The 14,801-nt window shown below is 42.8% G+C and overlaps 3 protein-coding genes across 3 annotated transcripts; 1 reads left to right on the top strand and 2 right to left on the bottom strand.

Annotated features, from left to right (window-relative positions):
* Window positions 1-152: 152 nt before the first annotated feature.
* lrif1 (ligand dependent nuclear receptor interacting factor 1) lies at window positions 153-4,757 on the bottom strand. Its single transcript, XM_029156192.3, has 3 exons — window positions 4,142-4,757; window positions 1,965-3,531; window positions 153-1,309 (listed from the first exon to the last, which is right to left on the bottom strand). The coding sequence occupies exons 1-3, from the start codon at window positions 4,177-4,179 to the stop codon at window positions 731-733; spliced, it is 2,184 nt and encodes a 727-aa protein (XP_029012025.1). The 5' UTR covers window positions 4,180-4,757; the 3' UTR covers window positions 153-730.
* A 543-nt stretch (window positions 4,758-5,300) lies between these two features.
* On the bottom strand, window positions 5,301-9,704 carry renbp (renin binding protein). Its single transcript, XM_029156194.3, has 11 exons — window positions 9,530-9,704; window positions 8,569-8,677; window positions 8,406-8,481; window positions 8,246-8,321; window positions 7,739-7,917; window positions 7,263-7,490; window positions 6,913-6,994; window positions 6,609-6,784; window positions 6,369-6,500; window positions 5,940-6,027; window positions 5,301-5,766 (listed from the first exon to the last, which is right to left on the bottom strand). Exons 2-11 carry the CDS (start codon window positions 8,670-8,672, stop codon window positions 5,693-5,695), a joined length of 1,215 nt encoding a protein of 404 aa, XP_029012027.1. The 5' UTR covers window positions 8,673-8,677; window positions 9,530-9,704; the 3' UTR covers window positions 5,301-5,692.
* A 526-nt stretch (window positions 9,705-10,230) lies between these two features.
* Window positions 10,231-13,527, top strand: LOC114858698 (uncharacterized). The gene is made up of 4 exons (XM_041071530.2): window positions 10,231-10,946; window positions 11,021-11,071; window positions 11,960-12,151; window positions 12,271-13,527. The coding sequence occupies exons 1-4, from the start codon at window positions 10,898-10,900 to the stop codon at window positions 12,654-12,656; spliced, it is 678 nt and encodes a 225-aa protein (XP_040927464.1). The 5' UTR covers window positions 10,231-10,897; the 3' UTR covers window positions 12,657-13,527.
* The last annotated feature ends 1,274 nt before the right edge of the window (window positions 13,528-14,801 follow it).

Genomic DNA, 14,801 nt, shown 5'->3' with positions numbered 1-14,801 from the left:
AAATATATCTTCAAAGAATATGATGAATAGACTAAAACCAAATAATTTGGTCTTTTAAATTTGAGTTTAAGCAGAAAAAAGTGAATAGGTCTGAATGCTTCATGAATTCATTTTATATACATCTACTACATATGTATATAACACTTGGCCTGTTGAAGTGCCATTGGTAATTTATTATTCACCCATTTAATACAATTGGACACATATTGTTTATTGTAACTTACATGTTCTCTTAGAAATAAATCCTCTGTACCAGTAGTTACACATACATCCAACAGCAGATCATTTTTAAATCATTTCATAGCATCAGATGTTTCTTAGTTCCCACTTGCTTTAACCTTTCGTAATAAAGGTCATAGTCATGTGCTAAAGAACTTGTAGAGAGGATTTTTAACGTGACTTATATATCAAAATCTAGTAAATACTGTACAGGTGTGCATCAACGCAAAAACAAGTATAAAGAGATGATGTAATAAAACTAAATCCCTCCACTTTATAATAAAACTGGAACTTTTTGTTTTAGCTCATTGTGATTCTCATTTGTTCAAATGTTTTCTCTTTTCAGAAGATCTGAGTTTGCTACTTAACTGTTCTTTGTATATTTAATGCTGTCACTCGATAGGACCACAGAAGTCTTACATGTCTGTTTGCTGTTGGACAGCTGAGATCCCAGATGTTTTTTTCCAGGAGCTTTTGTTCATCCCTCTTTCTTTCTCATGCGCTCTGCTGTTCATGCCAACCTGTCTGCTTCGTGCTCCAGGGTGCCAGTGGAGCAACATGGGCACATAGTGCGCTTCCTCGTTCTTCCGAGCCTCCTGGTCTTTGTATTCAGTTCCACACAAGTCTGTACCTTTAAGATGTCATCTTCGTGCCCGCTGAGGAAATCCTCATCTATTGGTGCCACATAGCCGAACTCCGGCTTTGGTTCAACACCACATGAGCTTCCGTGGACTGAAGGCTGGTCTGAGGGGCACTTATTCTTTAATGTGGCAGTGGTGTGAAGAGCTGGCGTGTCAGGACTGGCTGAGAATTCAGATCCATTTAGTAGCCTCGCTTTTTTGACACAGTGGTAGTCAGTTTCTCTTTTTTTACAGGACACACCAAGACCCTGTAAGCTGTTAGCGTTAATTGTGAACTTGTTGTCTTGAGTGTGTGCAAGCCCAGGCCAAGCTGAGGTTTCATCGACCCTCTGCAGGCGAATGTTCACATCGGTTGTAATCCCAAACTTCCTCCTCAGCAGGTGGTCGGCCGTCCGGCAGGATTTTGGTGCCAGGGAAGACGTGTGGTATGTGGTGGGGTCAGTAGAGCTCTGCACATTTGAAAAAAAGGTGAGATACAAAACAATATAAAAAATCCAACAACCCTTCTTCAAGGCTAAACTGACAGATATTTAGAACCAATACTTTATTACTGTTTTTATTGCAATTTTCTTTATTTCTGGTTAATATTCTAGATTTGGTGAGGTTTACTCTACAGCTGCTTTAATTGACTTTCTTTTCCTCAGAGAAAGAGTTACTTTACTTTAACTAGTCTTGATTTGAAAATTTTAGCCACGATTTTAGTCTTACGTTGTTCAAGTCAGTGAACTATTGGGGCTTCAGTTCAGGATGAATTTTGGGGTCACTGTCTTAGCAAGCAGCATGTGCTCATTCGTCTTGTTTACCACCTTCAGCACATCTGTTTCCAGATATTTCTGCAATCAATTGGTACGTACCTCACTCAACATACACTCAACAGCCTTCTACTGTAATGCAACCCCAAACGAAAATGTTTTGTTTAAGTGTTGAGTTTTATCCAAAATAATATTTTCTGAATAAATGTAGGTAGTTTTGGAGAAACTATTTTACTGCTACATTGTCCCAATTAAAAAAATACAATATGTTATGAAAACTACTGGCTAAAATATTTCTTTTCAAACCACAATGACACTCTTCTAACCAACGTAGCAGCAGAAGAACCCTCACCCTCATTATGTGCATGTCCTTCTCCTTCTCAGAGCATGTTCCTTTGCTTGAGGCCGACAAGTTGGGCTCCACTGGATTTCCTGAATCCACATCCACGTTTATGCTTTCTACTTGCTGAGTGGAGGTTTCTTGCTCACCCACCGATGAACAACAAACACTTGAAGCTCTTCTCAGAGCAGGGTCTTCATCCTTGTCCTCAGTAACAGGTCTCACATCCAGACACTCTTCTTCCACATCTCTTCTTTTAGTGCCTATTGTTGTTTCCTTTTCAGGTACAATTTGTGATTTCACTGTTGGATTTATTTGTGATGCAAGCTCAGCTTTAGGTGGAATATATGACACAAATATTACATTGTCTTCGTCTACTGATGTTTGCTGTTGTGTTGAGTCATCATCATCGCAAAGATCAATTATGTCATCAGAGTCGTCTGGAATGACGATACTGACTTCCTGCTGTGTTTGGTTTATAACTGGCTCAACTGACTGTTGAGATGACGGTAAGGTGGTTCTGTTAAGTTCATGTTTGGCTGATGTTGCTGGGTCACTTTGGTCCATTTTAAATGGCAGGCTGCACTTTTTAGCCATAAAAAAGACCTTTCCATTGTGAATGACCAAGGCGTTATCCTCACCTTTACCACCTAGAACTGACTGTGAAATAGCTTTTTCACTATCGTCACAGTTTTGTTTATTTTCACGCTCAGCCAGGGATCGAAGGATCTTAGAAGCGACAGACGAAGATTTTTGAATAAAATCACAGCTTCTCATTGCCACCGCTTGCATATTATCTGAGATAACAGGTGAGGAATCAGGATTTAGCCAATTTGGAGCTGTTGGGCTTTCTTCTTCTTCAATCACCCACTTGATTGGGCTATTGGGTCTTTGGGAAACCTTTGGAATCAGTTTTAAATAGGGCTTTGATCTCTTTGATTGGGATGCATGTAAAGTTTTATTAGCTGTACTGACTGAGTCAGTAGCAGAATCATTTGATAGAGTGTCACGTTGAATTATGGTTGTGACAGGTGACACAAAGACCACACTGTTTAGGTTTGACTCTGATGAAATACAAATGTGTTTCTTGATCCCTGGAGGGAGGTCAGATGCTGGGAGTGTTTGGACTTCTGCATCAGGTGGAATCAGAATGTGATGTCCTTTGGGGAGAGCTGGGGACATCACAGTGACTGGGAGCCGACATGGACGTCTTACTGGCTTATCACAGTTTATTGAAGGTGTTGCAATCGGATAGTCTTTGGCTGTTAAATTTATAACCTGTGGCTGTAGTGACCGCTTATTCTGTGAGTATCCATGATCCAAGTGATTTGCAGAGGTAAAAGTCTTCGTGCAACTTTTCTGAGTGGCAGGAGGATTTGAAGTTGTCTTTTTAACTACCTGAACAGGAGCTGAAGCCATATTCGTGGGTAGCCTTCTCTGAGGTGTAGAGTCTGTTCTGGGATGGCATTTGTCAGTTTGAAAAAACTGTCCGTTAACCATTTGTACTGGAATCAGTTTCATTATGTTCTTTCCATTGGCTGCAACAGCAGGTACTGCCTGGTAGTACATACCGGTCCCACTGATCGAAAGAGAGAAGAACAGAGCAGAAGTATTGAAATGTAAACACTATAGGCTGAGATGCATTTAAAGTTTACATTCCTACTGATGCATTTTGCACTTTTGCCTGAAACAGGGCAAATGTTCTGCTGATTTTCCAACTCTCTTTGCCCTAGTTAATACTGGTTACACCTTGATGAGCTATGTTAAGTCAATCAGCAGCCAGAAAAGCCAGTTGACACACCTGATGTGTTTAACCACAAGGGAGCGTTAAGAGTTAAAGAACCAGCCGGACAGATAGAGGGCCACCAGTAATTGGTGGATACTTGTCAGCTTGCGCTTTCAATGTAACACAGAGTAATTGGTTTTAGGCAATGTACTGGTACAGCCCAAAGGGGTTCCCCAGAGAAAATTAAAGAGAGAAAAAGTATTTACCAAAGTATATAAGTGCCAAATATAATATAAAAAAAGAAAAACTCATATTTAAATTTTTTTACTAAACTATGCACAATAAAATTTAAGTTAAAACAACAGGTAAAAGAGGCCAAAGGGGGGCCACCCGTGGAGTTGTCGTCCTGTTTACAGCCCTGTTCGTCAGCTGTTGGAAACTTCGCGTTCTGCTGTAACTGTACCTTTGAGCCGCATTCCGGTCTTTATTTGCTGGATACATGGCCCTTGAAACCAGTGAACGCCTCTGAAGCTCGCAGTATCTTCAGGCGAAACCAGCAGATTCAGTGAAACGCTCAACTTTGAGCCGATTAAAATAAGGTAACGTTACGAGCTAACGGTAACGAAGCAGCCGCGGACATAAAGAGTTAACGCACACGGTAACGTAAAGAACGCTACATGATGACGCTATTGTCTCAGCAGTCACGATATTAAAGGTAAATTATAACATAGCTGCAGTCATTTTACCGCTTTCTCGTAAAAACATCGTATTATCGCTACTAAGGTTTCATTTCTTGTGGCACTTCACTTCTCGGCTTCCGTAGCTTACGTTAGCGGTTGTTGTTACATCCAACTTCCGGTCTGTTACACGGGATGCGTCCATTGAAGCAAAGATTTAATGTTACACTCGTTGTTGTTGAAAATGTAAAACATTATTCTTAATTTCTTATAAAACAGTCCGTACCTGGCTCAGGGACAGCAACTGTTTCCACATCAACCCAAATAAGAGCATAAATATGGTTGTTTGATATTTGGACATGACTATTTCATGTTCATCGAAGACAGCCCGTCCCTTTCTTTTTAGGATGCTTAGGACAAACTACAGTACAGTACTGTGCCTACCAAGTACCATAACGTACAAAATGGACATTTGTGATTTTTGGTCTACATGTTGATTAGATTATGTTTTGTTTACTGCAGTTCAGTGATAAGAAGCATCACTTGACTCTGACAATACTGCACCTGTTGAACACTAAAATTTTAGTTTGTGCACAAAACTCACAAAATGTTAGAATGATTATTGATATGCTCTAGCGGAGTCGTTACAGCTGTCTTGGTTTTTTAGTGAGCATAATTGCCATGATGAGTTGATTATGCGTGGAGCCGAGTCGTGCTGTGTCTGTGTTCCCTTCTACGGCCCAAATAAAAGAAAGCGCTGCTAGATGAAGCATTAGGCTTCAAGAATAACTATAACAAGCACAGGCAGCAGCAGCATGAGGCAGAGATAAAAAGCTGCATTTAAGACAGACAGTTGCTTAATACTGGGAAAAAAACGAGGCATCTCTTCTGCAGTAAAAAAACATTTTCATATTGAAAGCTTAAATGACAACAAAGACAAAAGAGAACATTTCCATGAAACATCATGTTGCTGATTCATGTTTGCATGACGTCAGAGCAAACTGGGATCAAGTTGAACCGAAAACTAACCAGCATGCACCTCCACCTCCTCTCAGTACCAGCCCAGATGCAGAACCTCTACGTTAGCTATCCTCTCCTGCTCTCCATAGCTTTGACCATTTGTCTCATAGCAGATCATGTAATTAAAACTCAGAGATTATAACTGTAAAGCAGTTACAGATGCAACAAGAACCGTTCCACTGTTTAAAGTAGTTCTGCAGCAAAGCGTATTAACAATAAGTGCAATTATGCTTTAAACCTGATTGTTGGGGTTTGATTTTGTGAATAAACCCACGAATCAGACTCAGTCTCATTGTCATGAACATTTACAGGAGTGTTCAGTCCTTGTTTGCTAGGAGATCATCCAGAATACGCTCACACATATACAAGCAGCGTGGAATATGGAAGAACCCTGAAGGAGAAAAGTACACAACAATTATCATGCCAAGAAGACAGTGAATATTCAGACTCAAGTCTGTTTTCTTTCTTGTGTAATCACACCAGTGTACACCAACATTTTTCATAATGATTTTGTTATTGACCTAACAGGTGTTTCCTGTTGCTTTGTGAATCCCACGCACTTACCTTTAAAGGGGCCTCCTTTGAAATCCAGCGCTACTTTTCCTTCCTGTGTCAAATATCCAAACCACTCACCACACTTAGCATCAGGAAACTGCGGGAGTGAGGTAGATGTACGAAGCATTAGACCCACAGTGGATTTCATTCGAATGTGAAGATTCAAGTTTTAACCCCTTAAGCCCACAAACTAAGTTTGTTGAATTTTTACACAGTGAAGCTGAAGAAGTGTAGATGTTTAGGTCATGAGAAGCTAGCGATCATCAAGTTGCTTTGGAATGATCAGTAATTCATAATGTACATGACAATTTACTGTTCTTTCGGTTTGGGTGCTAAGCTCTGTCCTAACGCATCAACATGAGTCTGATCTGAACAACTCACTCTCCTAAAGAATGAGAATGTGCATATATTCCAAAAGAAGCAGGCCTGAGCACTCACATGACTAAAGGTGTATTCATAAACTTTGGAGAAGCTCTGCAGCAGTTCCGGCTTCTTGGTTCGACTGTAGGCCATTAGGAAGGCGACGAGCGCCTCGCAGTGAGGCCACCACAGCTTCATGCTCCACTCCAACTGGACACGTGCATACACACAACACCAGCAGGGGAGAATGATTTGAAGCATGTCTGAAACATATTCACTGTTGCAAGCAGTATACAGTACATGAGAATCCACGTATACCTGTGTGGGACAAAACCCGTCCACATCCAGGAAGTAGAAGAGGCCCCCGTGCTCCTTATCCCACCCACACTGATAAGGGAGGTCCACGAACTTGCTGATGGCAGTCGTTTGAAGCTGCTCGTCCCCCCACTCGGCACTGTACTGAATCAGGAACCAGCCCGCTTCCAGTGCATGTCCTGAGTCAGCAGTTTGCCACGGAAAAATGATGAGGGAGGCAACATGGGACAGGAAAACAGCTTGACCCTAGCTCATATCATGTCTGTCTGATTGACTGACTGACTGTAGCAGGCAGTGAAGCATTAACCTGGGTTCTGCACTCGACCCTGGCAACCCGGCAGCTCTGCTCCGTCCAGCGAAACGTTCTCTAAAATGGCAGAGCCGTCTCTCTGTAAAAACAATTAATTTTATATTCACTTTCTGGCAACCTGTCATAAGATCTCACATCACGTTGGTGAATCCAAAGTGTTATTGCAGAAGAATGCACAATTATCAAAATAAAACGTGTGATAAAAGCTTCCTTAGTGCATGCCATGAAGTCCTTCAATAGGTAGCTGAACCGTGTGTCCTTTATTTCATGGTACTTACTTTGCTTGGGCACCTAAACCCTGTTTACGCTTATTACCCATGACTCAACCCCACTCTGCGTGTCCACACCTGTACGTGTTGCAGAATCTGCTGTACACACCACTGGCCCAGCTCCCTGTACTTCTGAACCACCTCGGGTTTGCGGCCTTCGGTGATCTGCTGCACCAGGCACAACAGCATCATAGGAACCGCCATGCTGTTGGTGGGAGCGTTCCCAGGGAGCTGGGACCGGCCCAGTCCTGATGAGTCCACCCGGACCCAGTAGATCAACTGCTCCAGCATCTGTTCAGCCTCGAGCTAGTGATAAAAGGAAGCAACAATTCACTTCCTAGTTTTACTCAATAGTTTACAGCTACTAAAACGAAATGAGAACATGTCTGGTTCTCAACTAATAGAGAAAATTAAAACTGCAAATGTAGCTTTCACTACAATTCTTTGCAGATGACATGTACATTTATGATAATGACAAAAGGAAAGCAACTCAGACATAATAAGTAAAAAAAAAAAAAAAAAAGTTTATTGCAGCCTTTACTGCTTATTTATACCTGCATGTCGCTGTCACCGGTGACCCTGCTCAGTTCATCCATGGCCATGATGTAGAAACACTCGCTGAATATGGTCCTCTGAACTTTGACTGCTTTACCGTCTCTCGTTAGGCAGAAGGCACATTTCCACTGACCGCTGCTCGTGGACACGCGCGCAAACTTCCTAAGGAACGCTCCACCTGAGATGCAAATAGATAATATGACATTAGACAGTGAGCATGAGGTCCTTTCCACGTAGCCAGTAATGGTTAAGCTGGTTGAACTGTGCTTTCCTTAAACTCCTTTAGGTGACATGTTTTCAGTGCAGATTAATTATTCACACTATTCCTCAAACACAGAGCAGACAGCACAGCCCAAACACTATTATGGCTACACAGAGCACTGCTGCACCACCTGTTGTGCTCATGTGCACGGCATTATCACCACAGTGACAATGTTAAAATCCTGACAGCACTAAGGTCATTCCTTGACCTCTGGTCCAGTTTGATTAGTAACAGTCACACAAACCGGCTTTTGCTGCGTCCAGGATTTCAGGCTTGTGGAAGCGCTCCATGGTCCTGTACAGGCGGCAATACATCCACACCTGGGAACACACAGCAATTTAGTTTACTCACGCACCGCGGTCACAGTCTGGTTCCTCCCAGTCAGCACCAGAGCAGAGACCAACCTGTCGGCCCTGCAGCCACACATACTTCAGCTCATCATAAACCTTCCCATCTCTCCCGATGCAGGTGAAGAAGCCCCTGAAACGGGAAGCGCGGGCTCATATCATCATAACAGGGAGACAGACTGTGTGAGACAGTTCGACTTCATGGTTGCAACTACAGTACCCGTGCACGGCGTCATGGGAGTGTTTGAGCCAGAAGTTCACTACGTTGTCCAGTTCCTTACGAATCCGCTCTCGACAATCTTCCAGCTTCACCACAGCAGACATTGTTCCTTAAAAAAAGAAAACAGGAGTTAAAACTGCAGTATATTTAGGTACTTAAGGGCTCAGATACATCCCAGACCGGTGGTTTTTAGTAGATATACTACTATGAGGTCTTCTACTGAGTTGTTCACACAGTGGTTTTACTGTATAAACTTGGAATGTGTGTAAACAGCTGTGGTGATCAACACACCATCTGATGTTACGTTGATCACTGCAGCTGTGCCACATGTGCAATCTGTGCACAGGTTCTCCTTCACAGAGACATAGATAGATGTTACTTCAACGTTCAAGTACACTTGTATCTTCCATTTGTGTCCCTGCTCTGGTTATGAATCTATTCTACCAGGCTTTAACATGTCACACACAGTTATGTTCATTTGCATTGCATGTCCGTGTTTGCCTTTTCTGCCTGCAGTGGTTTTTCCTTTCTGTGTCTGGACACATCTGTGGTTTTCTCTCTGTGGTTTGCCCGTTGTCCTCCTTCGTTTTGTTGCTTGATCCTGACCATCCAATCCTTTGCCTGGTTCTGAAACTAAAACTAAAACTGTGTAAAGTGCCTTGAGATAAACTGACATGTTTTGATGAATTAAGTTTTAATTTCGTTAATTTTGAAATCTAGACATCCGAACCGGAAGTTAAGAACCTTACGCCATGATCCCGCAATATTATTTCTGATTTCACTTTTAAGCCTTCACGGGACTACACAGAAGTAATCTCGCTCTTCGTGATGGTGTAAACAGGCAGGAAAGCGACTCCTCGTGTGATGCAGCAGCCTGCAGCCTTTGTTGGTCACGTCGTGTTGAGCAGCTTTAACCACCCGAACCGCACGAAGCCTGGAAATAAAAGCGATCCTACTGTACCTGCAGGTCTGAGGCGACGAATGAGCTCCACAGAACGTCCGCGGCTGATCCCTAATCATATGACAAGCGCTGCTACCAGGAAGTGGGAAGCTGATCTCAGCACAATGATCCAGTGATCCTCCGAGTCAAGCAGCCATCCAATCACAGGGCGCCGACGGGCACGTGCTAAGTGTTTTTAAAGATTCTGCAGGATCCAAAACATGAAGTGAAGGGGAAACGGATGAGTTAACACTTGGATGCAGGTCGAACGAATGCAATGATGCAAAGGAAAACACAGAGGAGAAAGTCACATATTTCCTAATATCTAAATGTAAATTTTTAAATAAAACAGTTACAAAGTAACTTCAGGTGGCTTCACAGCATTTGTCTTCGTCTAAAGGGAGAAGCCTCCTAACGATATTCATGCAACTACTAAAATAAACTAAAATAAAATGCAAAAACACGTTTTAACTCACTGAGCGTGCGCGCACTTCTCTTTTCATTAACGTCTTTAGGAGAAGATATTCTGAATGATGGACGGCGACGGTTCGCTGCAGTATAAGTAGAAACCAGCAGGTGGCAGCATCCGCTGAGCCGCTGCACCGACATCCAACCTGGTGGTCTAATTTTTCATGAACACGGAACATTTGGCCGCTGTGAAAATGAACTCAGCTCGTTCCACGGCGTCACTGGCTGGAGGCTGCCTCTGGTAAATGCCCTGATGTTTGAAGGCACTGACCTGTTTTTTCACTCCTCTAAACATGTTGACCACATTGTTGAACGTCAGAATTCACCCTGCAGGATCTGAGATGGCAGCTCCCTCCTCCAAACATCACCTTTTTTGATTTTTTTTTCCCACTTTGGTTCCTTTTTACACCATCTGTTGTGTTGCAGAATGTGTCCCAACATCACTGCACACCAGACCCTAACGCTCAAAGCAGCAACATTGATGTGTGAAGAGGTGAAACACAACCATCTATATGAACAGTATTAGATTAGATGACTCTTGACATGCAGATTTACAGACAAACACCCAGTAGATGTTTGTGGCCAAAAGGCTTGAACCACAGAGGCCTCAGCTGTACCAGACCGCATGTATCACCAGATCAGCCCCTCCCCTCCTGTCTTTACCCCAGGACAGTCGGCAGTAGCTGTATTAGTGGGTCTGTTGGTGTTGGTGTAATCTTCACACACCGTCTCAACAGGGGAAAATCCATGCTGACATCTTCCTTCCGGTGTCACAATGACGGCACATAAAAAGAGTTGAGACATGACACCAGCACAGAGCAGAAGGCATTCAGCTCTTTATCTGACCGTAAACAAGCATTTTAATCTGTCGGTGACGCTTTTCTGTCATACAGCGGATCACGGTCGCCCGTTTGTGTCACTATGGCAAAAGACTTCACGGGAAGCTGTTTATTCAATGTCTTGGGTGCAGGTATGCTTGAGAAGAGCTGCAAAACAATGGAAACAAACTAATTAAAACTATGAACATTTTTATTTCTGTTTTAGGGTTTACCATTCTCATCATAGCTGCATTCCCAGTTACTGAGATCACCATCGGTAAGTAACTCTTTGAAATTCTATCTGTCTACATATTATATATTTATACTTTTTTATTCTGTCTTTACTATCATTTTATTAAAGTTGGGATTTCTCACATTAATATAACTATTTTCTAGAAACAGGTTACATAGTATCATTCAGTTAGTAAATCCTGCACAAGCAGATTAATTTTTCTTATTATTTTATCTGTAAATTTCTTTAAACCAAGGCATTTTCAACTGTGCTTTTATGGTGTATTGAGCTGTTTTAAAGTTGCCTGGCATCAGAACATGACCATCTTAAACTGTAATGTTAGAAACCAATGCATAAACACTAAAACATCGTTTTTGAGCTTTTCAGGTCATAAGAAAACTAGTTTAAACCACGGCATATGCAACTGTACATTTAGGATGCATTGAGCTGTTTTAAAGTAGCCTGGCATGAGAACATAACCATTACAAACTGTATAGTTAAAAACCAATGCACAAACACTAAAACATTGGTCTGGAGCTTTTCAGGTCATAAGAACACTAGTTTAAACCACGACATATGCAATTGTGCTTTTATGGTGTATTGAGCTGTTTTAAAGTTGCCTGGCATCAGAACATGGCCATCTTAAGCTGTAATGTTAGAAACCAATGCATAAACACTAAAACATTGTTTTGAGCTTTTCAGGTTATAAGAACACTAGTTTAAACCAAGACATATGCAACTGTACATTTAGGATGCACTGAGCTGTTTGACAGTATTCTGTGCAGTTGGAAGTTTTCATATTTAAAATTGACATTTTTGTCATCATTGACCTGTATTTCATTTTATCATCACCACAGGTGTTTGATTGATATCATAGCTATTTAGGTCTAACGGCCACAGTTTGCAACATGCCTCTGGTGTCTTCTTAAACAGGTGCGCTGTACCTGCATGAGTGCCCAGTAGCACCAGCGATCCCAGTCTGTGTGATGGTGTGGGGGATACTGGTTTTGATGGTCATAGGCCTGCTTCTTCTGCCAAAACTCTGTCCAGGAGCCCCGGACAACACGACCTTGGCTCTGTCTATCTGGAGCCTCTTTCTGCTCCTCGTTATCGCAGTTCTCTATGGTGAGTGACACTTCTCTGTACAGTTGTTACCATGGAAACCGGAAGGCTGCATGTTCGCTATGTTCAAGTGAGCTTCTGTTTGTCGACTAAAATCAGTTTCACCTTATTTCCATCGCCAGGCAGTTACCACATTTACGCAGTGTATCCTCCCAACTACAACAAGGCTCTCACCCACACAAACGGACCCAACAGCAGCATCCCCCGTGTTCCTGCAGCTGACAAGGTCCTTCCCACCGCGCAGAACGAGAACCACACTCTTCCACTCCTGAACCACACCTGGACGATGCATAAGAACCACACCTTAACGGATATGATTCAGAAGTTGGTCCGAAGCAGATCAGAGGGCGAGCACCTGAACGCCACAGCGCCTTACTGCAACAGAACCGTGTACCTGTTCGCCTTCTGGACCACCACGTTAGCCTATGTGCTTACAGGACTCTCCCTGGTGATCCTCTTCTTTTTCTATTTTTGCATGAAGTTATTAGTTTCCATTGTCTACCACTGATGACTTCAGAGGACGCTTCCGTTCGCATCACGTTTAAGGAAACCGTAGAAGTGACAGCTGCTCTCGAGTGGCCCACCAGGAGCTCCTGCTTTTGAATAAAAGGCCGCTCCACTTGGCCACAGTGCTGCATGAGTCAAACATTCAAATGCTTCCTTCTCACGTGTGATTCAGACGGTACCAGGAAACAAAAATCCCATGTTGCTTCAACGTATTCAGCCTTTCAACATACTCCAGGCCCCAGTGCAGCTCACACAAGCCCTCCTCTTCATCAATTCTATGTTTACGTAAGGAGGGAAACATCAGACATCACCCATTTTTTACATCACTGTGTTAAACCCTGATGGAACATGTCTCTTCTTTGTGTGTTGCTGGGTGCTTTATACAAGCTGTGTTAAAGACTTGTTCCTCATGGAGAGGAACAGAAGAGTTTGTAGTGTGTTTCTGCACATTTTGGATTTTAAGTTTAATCACAGCAGATTTTATTTTCTTTGTGAATAACTTGTTCAGTAGCTCAATATCAAAATATATTGAGCTATACAGGGTGTCAAAATATCAGTAGTGTAAATACGTTGTAAAATAAGTATTAACAATATGTTTATGTTTGACAATTTACTGTGGGTCTAATACTTTTTGTGAGTGTTTTTGTAAGACTCATCAGATTCTCTATTACCTAATAAACATCAGGCAAAATGAGGAATTTCTAGCTCTAACGTGAAGACGACAAACATGGACTAGTTCTGTTAAAGCTGAGTAAAGAATGGGCTTAAAAATGACTAGAGGAAAGCCAGTGTGTCTAAACGTCACTGTTCAGGGGTCAGAGGTCATCGCTTACAGGCCCTCCACTGGTTCAGCATAGTCCCACACAGTCAGGTCTGAAGGATAAACTTCGGTGAGTAATCAGTTGAATTCTTTATTAGCCTTGATCTAGCTACGTAGGTCAATTAATAATGTCAGCTGATTAATAATTACCTCAAAGTCATAACCTGTTGGTTTACAACTGCAGCTTTATCCAAGTATCATCTTGGCTCAGTGGATGAACTCGATCATGTCTAAACATGAAGAAGTAGCGTTTTACACTTGCTTTGCGGCTTTGCTTTGATCTTGTGCCACCTTTTATGTTTTGTTTCATTGTCTTGTCTTTTAGTCGGTTTGCATCAGTACCAACCTCATTAACACTCAGTAATGTTGCATTCCTGCCTTTAACAGCGCCACATCGCTTGCTCTCCTCCCTCAAGGCGCAGACAGAAAGGGTTTGTATTCTAATGGAGCGTTTTCCAGCCTGTGATGATGTGGGGAGAGAAGCAGAGGAGCAGCACACATCCATCATCGCAGGGTTTTCACTGCTCAGCTCGGGAAGCATCTGCTCCCACTGCCAGCCGGCTTCTCTGCAGAGAGGGAAACCTGATTATCCAGAATGACAGCAGCAGAAGTGAATTGGCTGCTTGTCAACAGGAGAGACAATATGCCGATAGAGTGCGATGGGACGCTGAGTGCTTGGTTGTAAACACTTCTGAGCGCTGGCAGTTGGTCTGGGCCAACAGAAACCTCTAGAAAAGCACTGACACGCTCCAGTAGTGGAGCTCCATCAGCTGGGGGTCCGCTGTGTACGGCCTCACTCTGCTAAAATCTCAGCCTAGACCATTAGAGTTTTGACACATTCAATGAGTGCAACGTACTCAATTATGTAAAAAATAATCTGTCGCAATAGATTCCAGCTCTAGCTTCTGGGAGGAAACCTCCAGGAAACAATCGACTGACGTCTGCTGGTGTTTGAGCTGACACAATGAAGTCGACTGAGAGTATCAACGTCCACGTTTCCAACAGATTTACTTACTTCAGCCCAAAGCGAAATGTGACAGCACATCTTATCTCATGACTTATCTCACTTTGCCGGGGGATATCTTCTCATCATCCAACATCCCTCAGCCGGAGGTGGGAACATGTCGGATCACTTCCCCTTGTTTCCACTCCCTGTCAAGTCTGAGGTGTTTTTCCAGCGCGGCTGGGAGACAGCGCAGAGACAGACGCGTCCCACCAGACACAGCTGCCTATTGTAACGCCGCCGTGTTACAGGAAGTTTAAAAGCCCATGATTACAGACCTGGATATTTACTTGACATCTACCATAGATCACCAGAGCAGTGTC

This window comes from Betta splendens, chromosome 7 (assembly GCF_900634795.4).
Source record: "Betta splendens chromosome 7, fBetSpl5.4, whole genome shotgun sequence".
NCBI classification, from domain to species: Eukaryota; Metazoa; Chordata; class Actinopteri; order Anabantiformes; family Osphronemidae; genus Betta; species Betta splendens.
This window is presented reverse-complemented; position numbering and strand designations above follow the sequence as displayed.